Source organism: Haliotis cracherodii, unplaced genomic scaffold (assembly GCF_022045235.1).
Source record: "Haliotis cracherodii isolate W230 unplaced genomic scaffold, xgHalCrac1.p SCAF_26, whole genome shotgun sequence".
NCBI classification, from domain to species: domain Eukaryota; kingdom Metazoa; phylum Mollusca; class Gastropoda; order Lepetellida; family Haliotidae; genus Haliotis; species Haliotis cracherodii.
This window is the reverse complement of record NW_027266282.1, coordinates 2875139-2897645: the sequence shown is the minus strand read 5'-3', so window position 1 is coordinate 2897645 and position 22507 is coordinate 2875139. Positions and strand designations below refer to the sequence as shown.

General features: G+C 38.4%; 1 protein-coding gene and 2 pseudogenes across 1 annotated transcript; all 3 read right to left on the bottom strand.

The window, feature by feature from the left end:
* Nucleotides 1-6163: 6163 nt before the first annotated feature.
* LOC139472933 (uncharacterized) lies at nucleotides 6164-17237 on the bottom strand (annotated as a pseudogene).
* A 1637-nt stretch (nucleotides 17238-18874) lies between these two features.
* On the bottom strand, nucleotides 18875-19687 carry LOC139472932 (uncharacterized). Its single transcript, XM_071255410.1, has one exon. The coding sequence runs from the start codon at nucleotides 19685-19687 to the stop codon at nucleotides 18875-18877; it is 813 nt and encodes a 270-aa protein (XP_071111511.1).
* Nucleotides 19688-19824: 137 nt separating this feature from the next.
* On the bottom strand, nucleotides 19825-21861 carry LOC139472931 (uncharacterized; annotated as a pseudogene).
* Between the last annotated feature and the right edge of the window lie 646 nt (nucleotides 21862-22507).

Genomic DNA, 22507 nt, shown 5'->3' with positions numbered 1-22507 from the left:
TCTTGTGCAAACTGGCACCTAAAGTGTAGATATGAGCCAGCTGAAAACTAGCAAGGTCATAATATCTTTTTAAACATGAAATTTTTAAAGATGATATAAATTTGGGTATATCAGTCATTTTCAATCCACCTTGACTATAATTCCTTTTCAAATAATCCCTCTTAATCTTATCTCTTTTGCCACTCCAAATAAAGTTTAAAAGAATTCTATTCAATTGATCAATAAAAGCTTTTGATGGTTTTGGGAGAGCGGAAAAAATATGTACAAGGGTAGAGAGAATTAAGGTCTTAACAACTGTTATTTTACCCATCAAAGTCAAATTACGTTTTTTCCATTTGCTTAAAATACCATAGATATTATCAAGGCGTTTTTTAGTGTTGATTACCCAAAGGTCTTTTAAGTCAACATTAAAACATATGCCCAAAACTTCAAAGTTGCCATCATGCCAATCTAGCTTTAAGTTAGGACAAAATCGGACTTTACTACCAGCCATACTGCCTATCCATATTGCTTTGGTTTTTTCAAAGTTCATTTTTAATCCTGAGATTTTGTAAAAAGTTTGCAGTGTATCCATGGCTGATTTTAATGATTTTTACGAGCCATCTAAAAAAAGTTGGGTGTCGTCAGCATATTGGCCCAATGTGTGTTCAATATCGTGTAGAAGTATACCTTTCATATGTTCATTATTACGAATCATGATACCGAGAATTTCAGCTACGAAAAGAAACAAATAGGGGGAAATTGGGTCACCCTGTCTACAACCTCTTTCATTCATGAAAAATTTAGAGAGGTAGCCATTTTGGACAATACAAGAAGAGGCATTAGATATGAGTATATGTATCCATTTGATCATATTTTTCCAGAACGAGGAAAATAAAATCTTTATTCACGGTGTCGAACGCTTTCTCAAAATCAATGAGTATCAACGTACCTTTTTTGTCAAGTCTCTTAGTTTCAAATATGATATCGTAAAGTAATCTAGTATTTTCACTTAAACATCTCCCAGGGATAAATCCTGATTGATTACAATGAATTAATTTGTTTAAAGATTGCTTGATTCTATTAGTAATACAAGAGCTTAAAATCTTATATACAGCATTTAATATAGTAATGGGACGCCAATTTTTTAATCTTTTTCTATCTTTATTTGCTTTTGGAATGCAAGTAATCACGCCCCAGTTCATAGTAGAAATCAAAGAGTTAGAGTGGTAAGCGTGATTAAAGTATCTACATATCCAGACTCTTAAATCTTTCCAGAAAAAATTAAAGAAGTCAATTGGGAAGCCATCAAGACCTGGGCTCTTATTATTTTTCATTGCAAGTGTAGCTTTACCAATTTCGTTTAAGGATAACGGCTGTTCAAAGGCTTGTTGCATATCAATCTCTAGTTTTGGAATTGGAATATTGTTTAACATCAGGCTTGGCTCAGTATCTACTGAACTATTTTTTTGGTACAAGTTTCTATAAAATGATACTGTTCTTTAATGATGAGAGTTGTATCATTCAGTTCCTCACCTTCACTATTAATCAAAGAGGAGATGATATTATTTGTAAAAATTCTATTTTCAAGACGACAAAAGTATTTAGTTGGTTTCTCTCCCTCCTCATACCATTGTAATCTCTTATTAAAAGCATTTATCTTGCTTTCTTCTTCTTTAATTTTTTCATACTCCTTTTTTGATTCAGATAATTTACTTAAAGCTTCTTCAGAAATATTTTGAAAATCCTCTCTCATTTTGTTTTCATATTGGTTTATTTCTTTTTCTAAATCGCCCAATTTCTTTCCTCTTTTCTTTTTCAAATATGAGGAATAAGAAATTGTTTTACCTCGCAAATTCATTAAAAAGGTTTCCAAGAATAGGGAATCAGGTATATTCAGTTTTAAATCAAAATCATCAAAAGGAGCAGAATGGTCTGATCTATAAGATGGATGCACATATTGTTGTTTTGTTTCATCTAAAACAGTCGTAACCATATCCACATATTGTTTATTTCTTAAAAGGGAAGTGTTAACTTTAAAATATCCACGGCCCCTATTATTTATCAGAGAATCATTTAGGCATAAAGAAATAGCCGAATGGTCAGATTTATAACCTGGGAGAATGTCAGCAGCAGAGGATAGGTTTAAAATATCTTCACTAACCAGAAAAAAGTCTAGCCTAGCTTGCTGTCTGGGTTTATGTTTCCACCATGTAAATTTTCTAACAGCTGCATTCTGTTCACGCCAAACATTATATAGGTTAAACTGAGATAAATAGTCTAGAACCGTTTTTCTAGCATTTGGGTTGTTAATATTTTTATAGTTTTCCAGATCTAGAGATTGATCAAGAATGAGGTTCCAATCCCCACAAATTATAATCGCTTCATTATCAAGTCCATCAATGGCATTAAAGATATCATGATAAAATTTTGGGTGATCAGAATTAGGCCCATATAAAGTAGCTAAGGTCAATCTTATTCCTTTAATGGTTATATCAGCAATTATAAAATTTCCACCATCTTCTATCATAACCTTATGAATAGACATTTCGATGGAATTAAAGAGAATAGCCAACCCGCGGGCATTAGACTTGAAGGGAGCGAAAATACACTCAAGGCCCCAGTCATTCCTAAAAATGTTCACTTGATTTTTATCTATATGAATATCTTGAAGGCAGATGACATCAAAATTTCGTTTGTGCCAAATATTAAAAACCTCTTTTCTTTTTAGCTTATCAGCTAAGCCTCTGCAATTTGCAGATAGCAAGGATAGTTTAGATTGTATAGACATTGCATATTAGAGTTATAGTTTTGACAACAGAATATACAAGGGATACATATCTTGTCTGTGTAATGACTGATTTCTTTGGTGTTATATGAAAATAAAAGAAAAGGAAAGAATAAAAACAAAGAAAGACCGATGTTTGCTGCTCAAGGGTTTTGGAAATTCCTATATTTCCCCGCATAGTTTGGTAACAAGGCCATAATATTATTGATTTATATCAGTAAGTGAACATATGAGGTCATATAAGCATTCATGTAAATCGCATCTCAATTGCCGACATACAAAGAAAACTAAAGTAACTTACACTCATATGGGTTAATCCATGAATAATCCAGCTGATAAACACAGGCGTAATAGAAGATAATACACAAAAACTAGAGGGTATTTTCACACTAGTGTGCGCACAGCGTTTTGAACACAATAGCAAACATTTAGATGATGTCCACATAGATCCTGTGAGGAAAAAAAAGGAAGCGTCATAAAATCCTCAAGTGTTTTTCCAAATATCCAATCAGGGTATAGAAACCCATATAGATCCTATGAGGATAAAAAAGGAAGTATCATAAAATCCTCAAGTGTCCTATGAGGGGAAAAAGGAAGCGTCATAGAATCCTCAAGTGTTTTAGGTATATCCAATCAGGATATGGAGACCAAAATCAAAAAGTTAGTCCTAGACTATTTGGATATTGATGAATAAATAGTTGTCTATAACTTGTATACACCGTACTTACATGTAGGGAGAAACAAAGCATTCATGTAAATAGCATCTCAATTGCCGACATAAAAAGAAAACTAAAGTGACTTACACTCATATGGGTTAATCCATGAATAATCCAGCTGTTAAACACAGGCGTAATAGAAGATAATACACAAACACTAGAGGGTATTTTCACACTAGTGTGCGCACAGCGTTTTGAACACAATAACAAACATTTAGATGATGTCCACATAGATCCTATGAGGGGAAGAAAAAAAAAGGAAGCGTCATAAAATCCTCAAATGTTTTAGGTATATCCAATCAGGATATGGAGACCAAAATCAGAACGTTAGTCCTAGACTATTTGGATATTGATGAATAAACAAATGTCTATAACTTGTATACACCGTACTTACACGTAGGGAGATACAAAGCACACTTGAAACACCACGAATTTTCACATATCTTGTGGGAAAGAGAACGAAGCCTCATAAAATCTTCCTGAGAGTTGATTGAACGAGAAAGTCAGTTATTTCTTCACTCTATGTTCTCGTCCACCGTAATAGCGCGCCATGGATCATCTTTTCCCCTACGATAGAGCAGGGAGACTTGAGTACCTTTCTCCTGGATCTTAGTGTGGTAGTTGTACTTCCTGCGAATTTTATAAGCCCTGTTAGCGAGCTTTGTTCTGTACTTTTTCAGCACAACCGGAAGGTCTGTGCGAATGGAAATTTTCCTCGGTCTCAGTAGCTTTGAGTTTTTGTAGCTGGAGTCGTAAATTCGTTGACGGTCGCTCATGCTGACGAATCTTACCATGATAGTTTGTGGTTTATCCGGAGGCGAGTATGTCGGGTTGATACGGGGGAGTCTGTGAATTGCGACGAAATTCATTACACTTGCCTCGGGGACGCCCAGATCGTGGAAAAGCTCTCTGCACGCTTTTTCCGGGTCTTCGTTGTCTGGGACGCCGTATACAAGAAGATTGCTTTTCCTGTTGTAAACTTCTTGTAAGAGTAATTTCTGTTCGATGTCCTTTCTCAAGTCTTGTAATTCTTCACGCTGAGCTTGTAATTCGTCCTTATTCTTTTGAATATTAGATGAGTTGAAGTCGACAGATTTAACTAATTCGTTCAGTGTTTGACAAATAGGAGCAAGTTCGTTTTTCAGCGTAGCATGGATTTGCTGAGTTTGTGATTGAAGTAAGTCCGTAAAATGGACCTTCATAGTTGTCTCAAGATTTGAAAGTTGCTGCAAAGAGGGAATCGAAATGGCCGCCGCCGTGTCGTCATTTCCGTTTTCATGGGTAGGATTTGTTTTCGGATTTTTTTCATTATTAGTGAAAAAAGAGTCCAAATTTCCTGGCTGCAGTGAAGAAGGAGTATTCGTTTCACTTTTGTTACGATTACTTTTTCTAGTACTGGCCATTTTCAGTTCAGATTGCTTGGATTCACGCGGAGCTCTTGAGAGAGCGTGTTACCCCATGCGCAGCGCCACCCGAAGCAAGTTTGATGAAAGTTTGCAGAAATGTGATTCACTATTTGAGCTCGATTTCTTAGATCTTGGTGTAGGATCATCCAATCCTGTACTCGTTGACCGGGGACGCCCTGAATGGGGTCGATCGTCAATATTTTGGGTTTGTTGGTATCTATCTGTTCCATAGGCTGCTAATCCCAGAAATATTGAACATATTTGCCACTGCACGCTGATTTCTGCCAGTTTCCAGCATGACAATAACATATAGTCACCGGCATCGCTAGTTCATACACACCTGTATGATAAGCAGAATCAATCAGATTGAAAAAGAGAACGGTCCACAGAGATTAATCCACCTTCCTTGAAAGTGTCAAAATCAGAATTGACACACTACCTGGCATAAGGCGAATGCAAACTATACTATGCGTTTTGGTGTTCATGTTTACGGACTGAAACGTTCTTGCACAGGATGTTTCTTGCCAACACTTATCTTTGTTCTCATACTTAGTATTAACATGTATATTTCATGACACCTGCACTTTCTTAAAAGATTGACATCATTTACAAACCATTGTATTCAAGCGTTAGGCAGTATGTCTTTTAGACAAAATGACTGGTTGGGCACATCTTCACTCCTCAAATGTTAAATCACTGAATACGTAAAGGTGAGCGGTACTTCGTTTGATTTTACATGCATTGAAACTATAATGTTTTGAAGTATTGAACATGATACATTTGAAGACACACTTATGTACGGCCAAAAATTAATACATCATGTCTACCTAATTACATGACCATGTTAACATTTTGACCATGATCCAAACTCAGAGGCTAGCACTAGAATAAGTGGAAGATGTGGTGCTTCTCATCAATGTACATGAACAATGGATACATGCACAAATGTCGTCTGCTTTGGTTAGTTTGTGTATTTGTTTGTTTAACGATGCATTTAGCATAATTTTAACTACATGGCGGTGGTCTGTAAATAATCGAGCCTGGATCAGACAATCCAGTGATTGTTATCATTAGCATCGATTTGTGCAATTCAACCAAGTCAGCGAGGCAGACCACCGGATTCCGTTAGTCGTCTCTTACGACAAGCATGGCATGGGTTGTTGAAGAACTGACATACTTTTGTACGATTGTTGAAAAGCTCCAGCAAAGTGTCAGAGTATCATAAGTCACAAGACTCCCGCACGAGTCATGTATTCCAAGCATTCTGGTCGAGGTCATCTGTTAATGACTCTTTCGTTGTGTCCATCTGATAGAATATCTTCTTCCACTCGACGGTCTATCGGAAATGCACTGGAATCCAGACCATAGATTCTCAGCTGTGACTGAAAAGTGTCTGAGAGAGATCCGTCATAAATGTTTGTGATTGATCGTAAATGAGAGTTGATATTACCAAGAATACCATTTAACCAAATCTGTTTTGGAGATTATTTTCGGTGGAGGTCTTATGATTGTTCCAGTCCTCGTTAAACATTTTTAAATGACTGTTTAATTGTGGCCGTTACATGGTTTGCAATGCAAGCAAATGCACATTTTCCTCGATTTCAGAACACATGTGTAAAACGTCTCCACAACCTGTGTGAAAACGTCCTTCCACAACCGCTCTATTGGGAAAAGGGCAACCATCATGTTTTCCCCTCCATGATCGGTTCTGAGCGGGAGGGAACTCCGTGATACAACATGCATTGACAACATGCCTGTGTACCGTAGATGTCCTGATGTTTGTAAGGATGTTACGAGTCTGCTATGACCATCAATGGCTCCATGTGTCCATATGCCCCATCTGGTGAACATCGAAATAAACAACGCCACCTCTCTCACAGATCGAGTCACTACCGACTTTCTGAACGCCAACAACGTGACTGTATTACAGTGGCAAGCCAGATCACCGGACCTGTCACTCATAGAGCACCTCTGGGACCAACTTGGATACAGGATTCGGAAACGTCAACAGCCGCCATTTACGGGGGGTGCCTTGGCAATTGCCCTGCAGGAAGAATGACATAGGATAAATAATCAATTCAGGAGACACGTGCACGACGTCGTGTTAGGGCATGCATCGTTGCTAGAGGGGGTCACATCCGATACTGAGCCATGTGCGTATCACGTGACTTTAAGAAAGATCGACGTCGATTCTGCGGGTATGGTCGAATACTGGACAGTGCACCCAGCATGATAAACGTGTCTGCAGAACTTTAAGTACATGGTTTTTTATCTTGTCATTTTCAGTTATCGTTTTTGTATAATTGTTTTGTTATAATAAAACATCATATGTTACTAAATATTGCGTCTGTTTAGTTTTAGACAAGATAATTGTGTGGTGGTGTTTCTTTTTCCCGTTAGTTTATACTGATAGTATTGCTTTCATCATCTATGTTCAGATTCATGGGTACGGTATTGTGTTAATAACAGATATTGACATTGTTGACGGTGAGCTAAAGTGTTGACCATGTCGGAGACCAATGTATATAAGAAAGGATACTTCATTTTGAAACCAAGTAAATCTGGACAATAGAGTTCCTGATAAAACAATTACTGGATTACTATCTCTCTAAATGTCACTATAGCACCAAAACACAAAAATAGGTTCACATGATAAGGTTAATGTGACCAGCAATGTGCCATAACGAATTGCTCATAGGAACAGCATAATGTCTTCTTTTGGTGGTTTTTGAAAGCCTTTGCACAACGGGGAATGGGATCACTACTGCTTCTGACACGACTTCTTTCACCCCCGGTCCTGGTGACCTAGTCTTCACCTTCCCATTGTTTGACGTTGAGTCAGGCAGCAGCTGCCGATACGACGCTGTTGAGATGGCAGGAGACAAGCTGTGTGGAACAAACATCCAAGACAAGACGTACAGTGAGTAGCAGACATTTATGACTCATGTGTAAAATGATCGCGTGGACTTTCCTATATTTCCACATATGCCATTCCCAATGCAGAATGATCAGTTGACGCTATATTATGTAACACTGCTTCGTTATCGAGAATAATACGGTTTAACCCCCTGGATGCCAGAGGGACATATATGTCCTTCCTCTACAACCCTCGCTTTGAAGTCGAATAAAATTCAAAATACACCGCCCACACAAATACACTTCACAGTTTTGAATAAGGTGGGAAATTCCCTGTCCATGCAAAAGTATTGAAAATGAACTCTGAAAATTAGGTACATCGTAAATGTCGCCAATTTTTACACATTACTAAATCACCACTCACGGCTTTATTTACAGCATGTTTTGAAATCTAAATTTAGGATATTTACTCGGAGAAATGAATTTCAAAAATAGTATATTAGTGATCACGGGTATCTGTATTTTATGAAATCACCAATGATCATTCCAAAACGTCTCCGACAACCCGAGAATCGTTTCGAATGTTTTGGAAAATACGCAAACATGAACGCCGAAGTGAACTTTCCGCCATATTGGCTAGTGTTTACAAAATCACTTTTGAGGTACACCGGTTATGAGGCGCCTGTAACATCGCGTATATTTCAAACGTAGCTGCCATACACACATCCTTGAATTCCTCATACATTTTAGAATCAAATGACCAATGGTCTTTGTCACCAATACAAAGTGGCTGGATGAAATCAAGCAAAATATGTCAGGTGTGAAAACGAACGCTGTGCTCGAAAAACTGCACTTGTTTGAAATGTAAAGAAAGCAAAATACAGATTTTACACAGTGTAGCATATTCTCCAATTTAGAGCTATCCATTCGTCTATTCTTCCAAGACATTGGCTCAACATTGTCAGAATATGCACGGGAAGAGAATAGTAGGAAAAATTAGTATTTAAAATAGATACATTGCAATGATTTGATATTTTCAACAGAAATTGTCAAAGTTACCGTCCTGCGTGACGCCATGACTGACGCAAAATCACGCACAACGACAACGGTATTTATCGGAATTTCTGCCTATTTCGGTTCTTTTCGATGAAGATTATAAGAACAAATAACAGTACATAGATTGTCAGAATGTTTCTGACTACTTACATGTCACATTTATGGCACATTTATGTATATGCGATCCCTGAATCAACGAAAGTCCCCTCGTACTGTTGACAGTGAACACGCCATTTTGTAAAAGTCGGCCACAGGTAGTGATGTCATACGTCAACATTGTTGTACATATTTGGTAATTTCTTTGAGGTGAAGGTCCTTGAATGAGAGTGCACACGATCATTGTATCATGCTGTTTACAGTTTCAGTTATGATGTAGATTTTGCATGCTTTATACATTTTTTCACATAATTAATTTCCCTTTGGATATTTGTCAGTGTTCAAAATGATATCATACGCAAATATAAGCCACAACATGTATGAACGAATCTTTGATAATCTCCTGTTTGTTTGAACATTGTTTACATAACAATTGATAGGTTTTTAGTGTCGAATACGATATTTCTTTCCTTTGGACAAGTGTTACAAGATGAAGCGTAAAGGTAACTGCAGCATGTACGTATTTCTTGGGATGTGTAATAGTCAATATCATAAGTTCATATAACCAATGCCTTTGAATAGCTGTTTCATTTTATTTTATAACTAAAAATGAATAGTTCTATGTTACTTTGACAAAATGGATAATATTTTTCGTAAAAAGATATGCACACATTTCTGAAATTGTCTTGGTCTTGGAATTTAAATAAAAAAATTTTGTCGTTTGATACACAGAGCCGTGATAGCTAACGATTCGCCAGGTGCGTGTTAGCCACAAACAATTTACGAATTATTCCTCTTGTTTTGCATTATATAATCAATGGGTTCATTCTTTTTTCAATATTGTGATAACAGGATATTAAACTGTTCACTTTATTTCTCCAGGAATTGTAAAATGTATAAAATTAAACCCATGCCAAGTACCCTAGCTGTTGGTTCAACCGGATACGATTATCCTGATAATTCTATACCAATAGAGCTTTCTTCGCATCTTTTAGTGTGTAATTCTGAGACAAGATGAAGAGAAATAATAACGATATCTGTCCAATATTGAATATAATTTGGTTGTTTTGAAATATTATTTTGTGTATTTCATTACGTAAATTGATGCCAAACAGGTGCGTGTCTTGTCAAATTAAGACACACGATAAACTAGCTAATTGTTTACATATTCAAAACATTATTTAATTGGTAAAAGCAGTCATTTTATGTTGTGTCGAAAAATTCCGTTTTACACATCGAGATTTTCCATATCATGAACGAAAATTAGGGGAGATATATATTAATCAAAATACCAGAGTCATCTTTCTCCGACGTTATCAAAGACATAAAAACAGCCATGACGTCAAATAGAACGGTGTTATTTTGGGGGGTATTTCAGTACATTTGATGATAAGGCTAGTGCTCCATTAATAATGGTGCAACATTAGTCAAATTACACTTACACATTCAGGAGAATGTTGGAATCTAAGGACTAAGTTATAGGTTAGATAGGGCCATCCATTTCTCTTTTACCACTTTTTTATGAAGCACGATTTCATCATTTCTTATGTTGTTTTTTTTTACAACTAAACGTATACAGTTTCTTTATCGATATTTGTGTTGGAATAGTTTGGTTCCTCGTGAACAAAACACCACGAAAATATATTATCCTTACCCACAGCTAATTCTCACAAAGTGACCTGAGTTACAATAAACTAGTGCTAAACTTAGCGGAGTTATGCCCCCTTTTCTTTGTGCGTGTGTAACCTCTCTGTCGCCTTTTGACGTCATAGAGAAAAATCAGTTTTCGTCATTTACGGCAAGCTATTTTTGGCATTGCATGTTTGTCGTTATACATACACATATAACTGCATTTGGTATATAGTTATGTCGTTCAGATATTAGGCAGTATTTTGTTCGCTCACAGATTCCGTAAAGCTTGTAAATTAAAAAAATCGTCGCACAGTACTTTTATCGGTGTACGATAAAAAGCGGAGAAATTTACTGTTTTTCAAGGTAGAAAAAATTCTCGGGCAACACTTAGAAGTGTTTTTTTTTAAAACCGGTTCAATATCTGCAGTTAACTTTACACCATCAAATAGGAAATTTAATATTCTCCACCTCTGCGTAATTTTATAGCCAGAGGTAGATCCAGCGCCGCGTGAGCGCAATTCTCGCACAACCTTCACTTTTCCGATCTTATGAAAATGTGCGTCAGAAAAAAACCTCGGCATCCAGAGGGTTAAAGTAATCCATTGTTAATGACGTCACAAATAGATAACCTTACGTCATAAAAATGTATGTATGATTTTTCTGTAGGGTGGAAATTTCAAACGTTTTTTTGCTCATTTCCGTTTATTATAAACAATGTATATTGTTTGCTGTTCTTCTTTCGATTATACCGATTCTATCAGTGGCTGTTTCTAATAACTATTCAACTTTTTCTAGATACTGATTATCATTTCCAGTTTGTCTTCAAAAGCGACGGACCTGTAAATGGAGAAGGTTTCAAGATAGACTTTATTATCATCCCTCACGAAATTCAGATGAAATGAACGTATCTAGTTTGTAGTGTAAATGTAAGTAAATACTGTTTAGCAATCAACATGAACTTAAGAATATCTTTCATCAGATGTCTGTTGCACGCAAGTGTAGATCAATAAGAAACTATGGAAATTACAGGTGCAAAGTCAGCTATATATTCTGCCAGGGCCTTTTTTATGTATTAATTTGGATTTCTGAAGTCTGTTTCTACAACCACTCGACCACACAGTATGATTACTTTCCTACCATGCACCTGTGTCCGCATTCATTGACGCGAACGTTACAGTTTAGTCACAAGATTTCACCAAATAGCCCCACAATTGTATGCAGTTTCCTACAAAAAGCGTAACGAACGTTTCGCGCTGCATTAAACCCCTACATATCGATAGGTTCTTGGTTGAAATTGGGATACGATGACATGCATCAACCAAGTCAGCGAGCCTTTCACGGCAAGCATGTGTTGCTGAAGACCTATTCCACCCTGAATCTTCACGGGTTGAGCATTAATGGCACAATTACTGACTGTCAGTGCAGCTGGTTGATTAAACTATTCGCTTGTTTTTGACTCCCAACTGAAGTGAGAATCACACAAAATGGACAGTTACTGACTGGCAGTTGCCACCGGCTGATGGGGGACCATGCTAAAGGCAGCAGGGTCGCAGAAAATCAGCTAAGAAATCCCTATATAAACAGCGCCGTTACGGAAGTCAGTAGAGAGGCACAGCAGGGGCTTGAACACTGAACAGGACCAGACCAACGGAGCAGTCCAAAAGAGTGGCCTAAGAACACCAACAGTCACGAGCCAGCAGGCAAGAGCCAGTTAATCGCTCAGAAGTCCAGCCCACTAGGACGAGCGCTAGTCACACCTGAAACAGCCCATAGCTTCCCTTAGTCTTTGTCACGCCCATGATAACCGTTAGTAGTACTAGCATAAAGAAGTACTTATTAAAGCTGCAGAAACCATAGACCGTCTGTTGTGCTACATTAGAGCAGGGCGGAACAAGTAAAATATGGGGAAGAGAATATATGGATTTCAAGTTCTTTATTATGAGCATTACGTTTCGAAGTAAATGCTTACTCCTTCATCAGGTGATTGAAAACACAACGTTTCTGAGTATATACGTATAGTAAGCATATACTCCGAATGAATCACCTGATGAAGGAGTAAGCATATACCCCGAACATTTTGTAATGTTTGGCCAAGTCAACCAGTTACGACTTTTTGAGCATACAGACTTGTTTTTGGAAGGTTTGCTAACAACTTCTCGTGGTTCCGTAAAGTATAAATACCTTCTACAATGTCCCATACCGTGTTGTATTAGTCTAGCTGTACTTGAAGATTCCAGAATACACTTGCCCCCCAAAACACTTATATATAGCGATTTCCTCACCACCGCGTACATTAGATAGTACTACGCTCCTGACAACTAACCATTGTCAAACCACAATGCTATAAACCTCTACTGAATCTCAAGAGAAACAATGTAATTACAATAACGATATTATTTAACACAGCCATATAACACTTGGGACCTATTCTTACCTTGTCCCGTGCTCAAAAGAACATTATGCATGGGACCTATTTTCACCTTATTCAGCGCTCTCAAGGAAATTTTGCTTAGGATCTATTCTCACCTGGAATCCCTATCGCGGGGTAGGACCCCAACTGCCTCTGCTGGTCGTAAGAGGAGGCTACATCACAGATCGGATTGCCATACTTGGGAACTTGATTTATTGTGTGGCATGATCACATTTAGCAAGGTTTTTGCTGGACTATATACTGTTATATATAACAAAGAAGTGAGTAGCTGGAATAAAACTCTCTTTGAAAACACATCATATATCTTAACACTTTCGGAAAATTGTCAGAAAACTGTTGAGCATAAATGATACATTTGAAATACTTACATGAACATAAATGAAAACATTGATACAAAACTACAAAGGTTCGTATTTGGGTTTGTGCATGTGCATGGATAATACATGTTTTACGACATAGCACATGAACTTTCCCTCCAACATTCCACGACAATCAGTGTGTTTTGCAGGTAGGTACTAGTATATAAGTAGGTAATAAGTAGAAGTTGCCTTCTTTATGACGATAACATAAAACTGACAGATCTCTTCAATGTTGTGAACCAGGATAAAGAAGGTAAATGTACTCTCACAAACTAGAAAGGACCAACTATTTCATTAGCTGTGATATTACATCCTGTCTGAAATGTGTGGTAGATGTTGAAGCGATCGTACATATAATGTACATGTCAAAACAAATGCAGAGGCAGATAATGTATGTACAGCATAACCATATTTGCAGAATGTACGAATAAAACATGTCGACTACGCAGGGTTGGACAGTGCAACACAAAGTAGCTTGATGTAGTACAACAAAATGTAGTAAGTAGTAATACAACACACTGTAACATGTTTTAGTACAACACAATGTAACATGTTTTAATACAACACACTGTAACATGTTTTAGTACAACACAATGTAACATGTTTTAGTACAACACAATGTAACATGTTTTAGTACAACACAATGTAACATGTTTTAGTACAACAAAATGTAACATGTTTTAATACAACACAATGTAACATGTTTTAGTACAACAAAATGTAACATGTTTTAATACAACACAGTGTAACATGTTTTAGTACAATACAATGTAACAAGTTGTAGTTCGACACAATGTAGCATGTTTCAGTATAACACAATGCAGCATGTTGCAGTACAACACAATGTAACATGTTGCAGTAAAACACAATGAAGTATTTTGCAGTACATCACGATGTAGCATGTTGCAGTATAACACAATGTAACAATTTGTAGTTCGACACAATGTAACAAGTTGTAGTTAGACACAATGCAGCATGTTTCAGTATAACACAATAAAGCATGTTGCAGTACAACACAATGTTACATGTTGAAGTACAACACACTGTAGTACGTTGCAGTGCAACATAATGTAGCCTGTTGTGGTTCGGCACAATGCAGCATGTGGTAGTACAGTGCATACTAAAATCAAGATGGCACACAAATGATCATGATAATGAACCATAATTGAATACGCTGTCATGTGCGGACATGACAACAATAATGGTTTGCAGCTGTCGGTACTATACATAGGGTAACAGCACACACTGTGGAACTACATAGCAACTTGTTTCACATGTGCCTGACCCTTGGAAGATGGTGCATATGATTTTCAAAGAAAACGTTCAAACTCTAAAGAAGTGTGATACATATGCTACAAGGTTATTATTCATAAACGGCGTACACCATCCTTCAATTGCGACCATGAAACAGCTTTGAAGCATAGTGCATTTACAATGCCTGAAGCCAGCAGCTCCACTGCACGGCACCATGGCAACTGCTCTTGCTTTGAGAAAGTCACATGGGGATGAATAATGTTTGGAAAGATGTAAAAGAGACTTTACCTTTGTCTCACATATGTATAATGGTATGTGTACATATCATATACATGTGTACATATCATATGAAAATATTTTGTAAAACATTCCTAACTGTAAATTATTACACTATACACGTTTGTGGGAGAAACGCTCTGTCCTAGACTGGTTTACCTGCCTTAGAGCGTTTACGCACTTCACGTGAAGCCGCAAGGGGGCGAAGGGCAGTAGCTCTATCCATGCTTTTTCCCATACAGTTGACCTATTTTCGTGTAGCGGGTCTATCTGTCGAGAGGACCGGGGACAAGCCTACAACATATCACTATGCGGGAAACGCTGACCCAGTTTCTATGTAGAAAGCTTAAAGTATTAGAACCTTTGGACACTGTGAATAATTGTCGTTTCAAGCTAAAGGAGTAAACATGACAGCGTTATGGAGGTAACTCTCACAGACAAGTATAGTTCATGGATGGGTAAAAAGCGCCCGCATTCACAACGTTGGTGGGTTCAGTTTTAACAATAGCTGCATGTATCCACTGATCACATTCATTATAAAATAATTTAACAACAGTGTAGCTATTACTGTGAAAATATTAATTATGAAAAAATATTAATAACCTTACCACTGTAGATATATCAGTGTCAACAGTATCATGCATACCACTTAATACCCCATGTTCCTTGAAAACAACAACAAATGTTTCAGGAAATCATTGTTGTGAAAACTACTATTACAAAATTAATAGTTCTGTTTTCATAATATGTTTGTGTTATACGTTTATATTACATAAAAACTTAAACTGGATCATCGCAGACAGAATTGGTGGAAGTCAGAGGCATGCATATGTCTACTCAAACTGACGATGTCATGTTCCAGTGTTTGAATCCGGTTAAAACATCATGTTCAATGACTTAGACTGAGACCGAAAATCAACCTTTCGCAATCAAGCCACTCAAGTTCCACTATCTGACTGGACATTGTTTGATGTGCAGAATGATTCAGAATTGATGACCTATGATACAGGTCTTGTGGATGCAGAAATGTTCGCATGTTTATTTGACGAGTTTTCTGAGGTTCTTGACAGAGGCTATGCAACATCCAATGTCGGACGCCCTTTGACAGACCAGTTCTTTCTGGTGTTGATGTGTCTTGGACTTGGACTTGAAAGCAAACAATCCTTTTTCTTCTGAATTTTATATGCAAGAGCAAAAACGAGGGTTGACACTTCAAAACACGTGGGTGTGTGATTATCTGTGTGTGTGCGTGCGTGCGTGCGTGCATGCCGATTTAAAGTGCTACCATCCCGCAGTATGACATGAATAGCCCATTCAGACACAGTATACTGACTCAGAAAGCCGACAAGTCCTTGTTTTTAACCCTTAATGCCGAGATCTTTTGGTATGACTCGGCAAGGGATCGAACCCCGGACCTTCCGCTCTTCGGGCGGATGCTCTGCCACTAGACCACGGAAGCGGTCAGAAGCATTCTAGACATATATATATATATATATGGTGGCCTTGTCTGTGGCAGAGCTTGTTAAGGTAACTCACCATCAACCTCCCATAACATCGAAGAAAGATTGATTCTGACAGGTCAAAATATGATTAAAATCACATATCGAATTCTTTTCAATAACTTAAAATTGATATACCTCTTCACACAAAAACCTTGCATATGAAAAACAAAGATCTTTCGATAGCCTTCGCATCGATGCATATAACAATAGATGCCGATAGCCCATTAAAATTGTACACATTAGATATCAAATTAATAGCTTATAGAATATACTGAACAACAAAAGTTCCTGTTACATTGAATAAGATTTAATGCAAAATTATGTTTTTTACCAAATCTGACAAAATTTTGTTTGCAACAGATAAAAGACTCCTGTTAGTGTTCAAATGGTTTAATTTGCCATACTGACCTCAGAAAATGCGTGATTTCATTAAAAAAAACCATGTGGGATATCTGTCCATATCTGCTGGAGTAGTTTCGAAGTTCCTGGAGTGTCTGTGGAACACGTGGTTGACGTCGAAGGCGCCGATCCATCTCATCCAACATGGGCTCGATTGGTGAGAGATCAGAGGAGCGAGCCGGCCAGGGGATGACATTCACGTTGTTTTGTTGAAGAGATTCCTGAACATGTCGAGCAATATGAGGCCGGGCGTTGTCATGTTGAAAGGTAATGCCTGGGCCATGATGACGCAAAAACGGTAGAACAACAGAGCCGATGATATCGTCGCGGTGGCGCTGTCCATTGAGATTTCCCTCTACCACTTATCAAACGGGTCCTCTGTTTTGCTGTAATCCCCTCCTCCCCCTCTTGCAACATAACGTTGACTCGATCCTGCTTCAAGCATACCAATGGCTCGCAGGCGCTCAATTTCGGACAGGCGTGGCATTTCGTAATGTTGAATAATTGCGTAGTTTTTTTTGTTTTTTTTGAGTGGTTGTTGTCAGTAAGATGCTAAACAATGCATATGGAATCCCGTTAACGCACTTGTTTTTATACGCATTCGTGGGTAGTGAAATGCATGAGGCTTGCATAAAAGTCAACTTTTGCATGGAATGCATGCTTTTCTGTAGCAGTTGCGTTTTTGTGACTTGATTCCATATATGTACTACAATATTGAAAACCAAACTTTACTTGTTTGAAAAATACACTAAAATATTGGTGTCACAGGAACTTTTGTTGTTGAGTATATGATGCAATCTATTTCAGAACACACACAATTAAGTAAAACACACACTTGTTACTGTGTCGGGCTCACACAATCATCGGTCACAAAATGAGCATTAAGGCCAGTTCGTGTCGTACAATGCCAACTCGTCTTCAGGTGAAGAGGGCGGTATATATATTTCAGGGCGGTTCCTTTGGCAATGAGGTTGTGCCAACAGGCCCATTTTAATCAGTAAATAATCACGTTAATGGTGAACATAACAGTTTGGAGTTGTCCTGTCCTGGAGTTCATGCAATTTGTAAACAGCACTGTTACCATGCTCGACTATTTTGGCATCCATGGACAGTGAAGAGTGACGGAAGTAGTTCACGTGCACCCATGTAGAAGTTGGAGATGGAGGTAGTCGTTCGGAAATTGTATTACTGTTACTGGGAACTTATTTCAAATCAATTGGTACATCAGTACAACTTCAAAGTAACTGAAAGACTGTCGTATGATAAGCTATGTGAGAAAGTACGTTAGTTCAGGGTTTTTCGTCACTACTCTATAATTGTTTATTAACACGTGCCCCCTGTAATGGAAGATGTCATGTTTATTCTCCTCCTTCTCCCCCTTAACACAACAAAATACACAACTACCACATATTGGGATACTGTACGGTGCACTGACTGACCGTAGTTTATTCTTCAACAAGTATTCACATTATCATGAACATCGTCCGCATCAGGAACATCACCAGCATCATGACCATCAACCAACCGTAATTTACATGAATGTAGATTCGATGCTTCATATTTCCAACGTGTACATATACACAGGCATCGACGCCTTATTACGCATTCTAATGGCTCGTCAGCGCATACTCATCAGAGTATATCCCAAATCCATACACTCACAACTGGAGTGTTCGACATTTTAACTATGGATACCGATCCATCTCACGACGTATTATCATGATTCGCCGGCACAACTTGTAAGCAACGCATAACATCCTGATCACCATATGGACAGCCGCAGGTACTACACACATAAATAATAAAAAATATAGATTCAACCGACGTGTACTCCAATCAGCATCATAGATAACCCAACATGTTTAATATAGCCAGCCCGACTGCATCGCACCTGAGAATGAAGTTTCAACTTCCAGCCTTTTCTTATATACCCATTACGAACCAGGTTACCTCCCTTTGTTGTGCTTTCCGACGTTAGGAGAAAATAATTTCGTTCTAATTCGTCCCTCAAACGAAAGAAATTATATTTTTCCTCCTTCTCCCCCTTAACACAACAAAATACACAACTACCACATATTGGGATACTGTACGGTGCACTGACTGAGGAAACAAAGAACGGGCAATTCAAAGCCCCAAAGAAAGAGACACTTTTAATCTGTTTTCGATGCTGTCCTTAACAGAGCCATCTTTGGCACTCTTGCTCCTCCAGCGACCATGTCGTTTAAACATTCTATCAGGGATGTATCTATTTGCTGCCACTGTTGCTCCACCTGACCTCAAACTATGCAAACCGTAGCATTTTATATCAGGTACATAAGGCTTAAAGGCTTCAATAAATAATTCCCTCAACCGAGTATAAGACATCGGTTTGTTTTCGGACAGATTTCTGAAAAGATAAGTTTCAGAATTAGTTGCTTCCTTTAATCCAGATTTTTCCAAGAAACATTCCATACACTTCACAGGACACATCTTTGTCTCTGTTCTACCAATAATCAACCAAGCTCCATCTCTGTATACATCGGTCTTGGACCTTTCTATAAATACAGTCATATGAGAATAAAAAAACAACAAATCACAATGCTTAATATTAAGCAACTCAGCAGACCGCATAAAACCTGCGAATGCAAGCAAACACATACACACAGTTCTCAAATTATATACATTTTGGTTTTGCATTTTGCAATCAAACATCCTTTCAAGTACTTCAACCGTAATAGGCTCTTTCTTTTTAACGGGTTTAACTAACTTCCGTTTGGCTGCCTCCAACAAATTTATCACCAACGTGTTGTCCGTGGGAGTGGGCAAACCAACAATAACATGAAAGTGTCGAATACTAGAAAACGCTGACTTCACGGGCGAAAAAGAACCCAAACGCTGTATAACTGACAGCAAATAAAGCGCACAAGGTAAGGGAGATAACGGTAACCCTACAGGCATACCGTTAGAAACAGCCCACTTTCTCCAAGCACGGAAACCATACTTGTAGTTTCTGCACGTGGAAGTCGCTCTGGCATGATTTAGCAGTCCCGGTATTGCTTTTGCTAATTCCTTCACACTCGGCAGTAACAGGAAATTCAAAACTGAACCCGAATCGCCATCATGTTAAAATTTAAATCATAAACACGAAACAGACCATTGCTTTGTCTGCTTGGGATATATGTATCTTTGTAAGTAGGCAGATAAACCACTTCCTTCACCTGTGAAACAAACTCTCCCCTAGGACACAACAATGGCCAAAAAGTAGCTGAATACCAAACAGGAACTATCAACGTAGCCCTGCCTTGACACATTCTCAAATGCCGTAATGACCTAGATACCAAATAAAAATGTGGCACTATCCAATTGTTGCCTTCAGACCAACTCATGGTAAATGCATCTACTCCACATGATCCAGGTTTCCAATATCTGGAATAAAACCTAGCAACCTTGTTGTTATAATACGAGGCAAAAACATCTATATCATATGGACCCCATATACTCTGTATGTGCTGATATACAAAATCACTGATTCCCCAATCGCCCATGTCCACAAGCTTGCTAAGATAATCTGATCTCTCATTTTCTGACCGGGGTATCCACTGCATTTCCAACTGAATCTGACCTTGGAGACAAAGATTAAAAATGTCCATAGCAATGCTTTGCAGCCCAGATTTCATAGAGCCTTTAGCTACAATCGATTCAACATTTTTACTATCAGAAATTGCTAGATTGTTCTAGGTCATTCTGTGTGACTTCAGCAAAGGGAGAAAACTCTACAGAACCATATACACTGCCTTTAATTCCCTGTGTGTAGAACTCGACACAGCTTCTTCCACCGACCACTGCCCATGAGACTGCTCCTCACCAAACTGTACGCAATACCCTCCGTAGCCGACACTACTGGCGTCACTGTATACCACTCTCGTTACTATAGACTGATCACCCCATGTTCTCTCCATATTTTATTTATCTCATGTAACCAAAACTCGAGTTGATGTTTGCTGTACTGTGTCAAAACAACAAACTCATTCCATGATGTTATACTCACCGTCTGCATAGACAAAGCTCTAGTCATGAGCTGAGCGACAGATCCTACAACCAAACCCATGCTTATCACCTGCCCCACGACTGAAGCCACTTTTCTAACCGGGACAAACCCGCTACCTTTCAATAACGGGGTGATACTCTGATGTAACTTATCAACCTTCCGACGAGGGATTGATAGTTTCATACACTTCGTGTCAATTATTAAGCCTAGCCATTCCATAACCTGACATGGAGCCCACAAAGATTTTTCACTTTTTGGTACCAAACCGGACTTTATGAGATCTTGCTTGACAGCATTTCCAATAATCGTAATATTAGCCATAGAGTCACTGGACAAAATACCATCATCAAGAAAAGTAATAATTCTATAGCCTTTGTAACGCCAAAACTTTACCAACTGACGGGTCACCTTTGTGAAAACATAAGGCGCCGATGTAAGCCCGAATGGCAAAACAAGAAACTTGTAATATGTCACTCTTTGACCAGTCCCCCATGAGAAAGTATTGGGTATGAAGAGGAAATATGTCAATATGGTGATAAGCCGAGTGAATATCAAACTTTACAAGCCAGTCATTTTTGTTTATGTACATCATGGCTGTCCTCCAATCTTCATATTTCACCGATTGTTTCCATACACGCTTGTTGACGCATGACAAGGCTAAGACCAGCCTCTTCCAGTCTGAACTTCCGATTCGACGCCAAAAAGCAATGTTTTGTTTTAGCCTATTCTTCACAGTGATTTCTGCATGGCCCTGTTCATATTCAAAACAATCATCAGTCAGTAACACATAATTATCACTATGACCTACGTCATACTTAACTTGTGAGTCAGTTTCTTTATTAATGGGCAGATCCTCCTCCTCGTCCTGTAGTCTGAGCGGGTTGTTGTTCTCCGGACATCGGACATTGACGTCTGAAATGGCCAAATCCCCGACATGAGAAGTACGCTCCACTTGATGAGTTCCTCCGAAAGGGCTGATTGAACATGGAGAAGCTGTTGACTGCCGCTGGCTCTGCAGAAGAGACAGTAGCACCTGGAGCACGACCACCACGTGGTCTATAGTACTGCGTGCAGAACGCCCCATCTTGGACTTGATTTTCTTGACAGCTTTATTTTCTGCTCTTGTAATTTTCTTGTCGTCTTCGGAGTCGGACGCCACATCTCGTGCAACATATTTTTTTACAGTCTCCCATCCACCCTCCGACGTATCGGCAATCTTAATAAGTTTGTTTCTCTGCTCGATCCGAGTTTTTTCCGTCCCAACAAGCTCCGCCGCGTAGTCGTATTTCTTAAATTTTAAGACAAACTTTAACTGATTTAAATTGTCCAAAGTTTCAGTATTGAATGAGTGTTGTATTCTACAACCTTCTCGTTTCCACACAAATTCCTTATCAGCTTTCAACTTGGATATCTCTTTGGTCGTTTCCTCAAATCTTCACAAAAACCAAGTAAACGATCTTCAACTGATTGCGCTATTTCGGCTTTTGATCTTTCCAAATGGCGAAGAATCTCGTCTAACTTTTCCAATATGGGCTTGTCGGCGTCCATGTTTAATATAGCCAGCCCGACTGCACCGCACCTGAGAATGAAGTTCAACTTCCCGCCTTTTCTTATATACCCGTTACGAAACCAGGTTACCTCCCTTTGTTGTGCTTTCCGACGTTAGGAGAAAATAATTTCGTTCTAATTCGTCCCTCAAACGAAAGAAATTATATTTTCCAGGATGACTT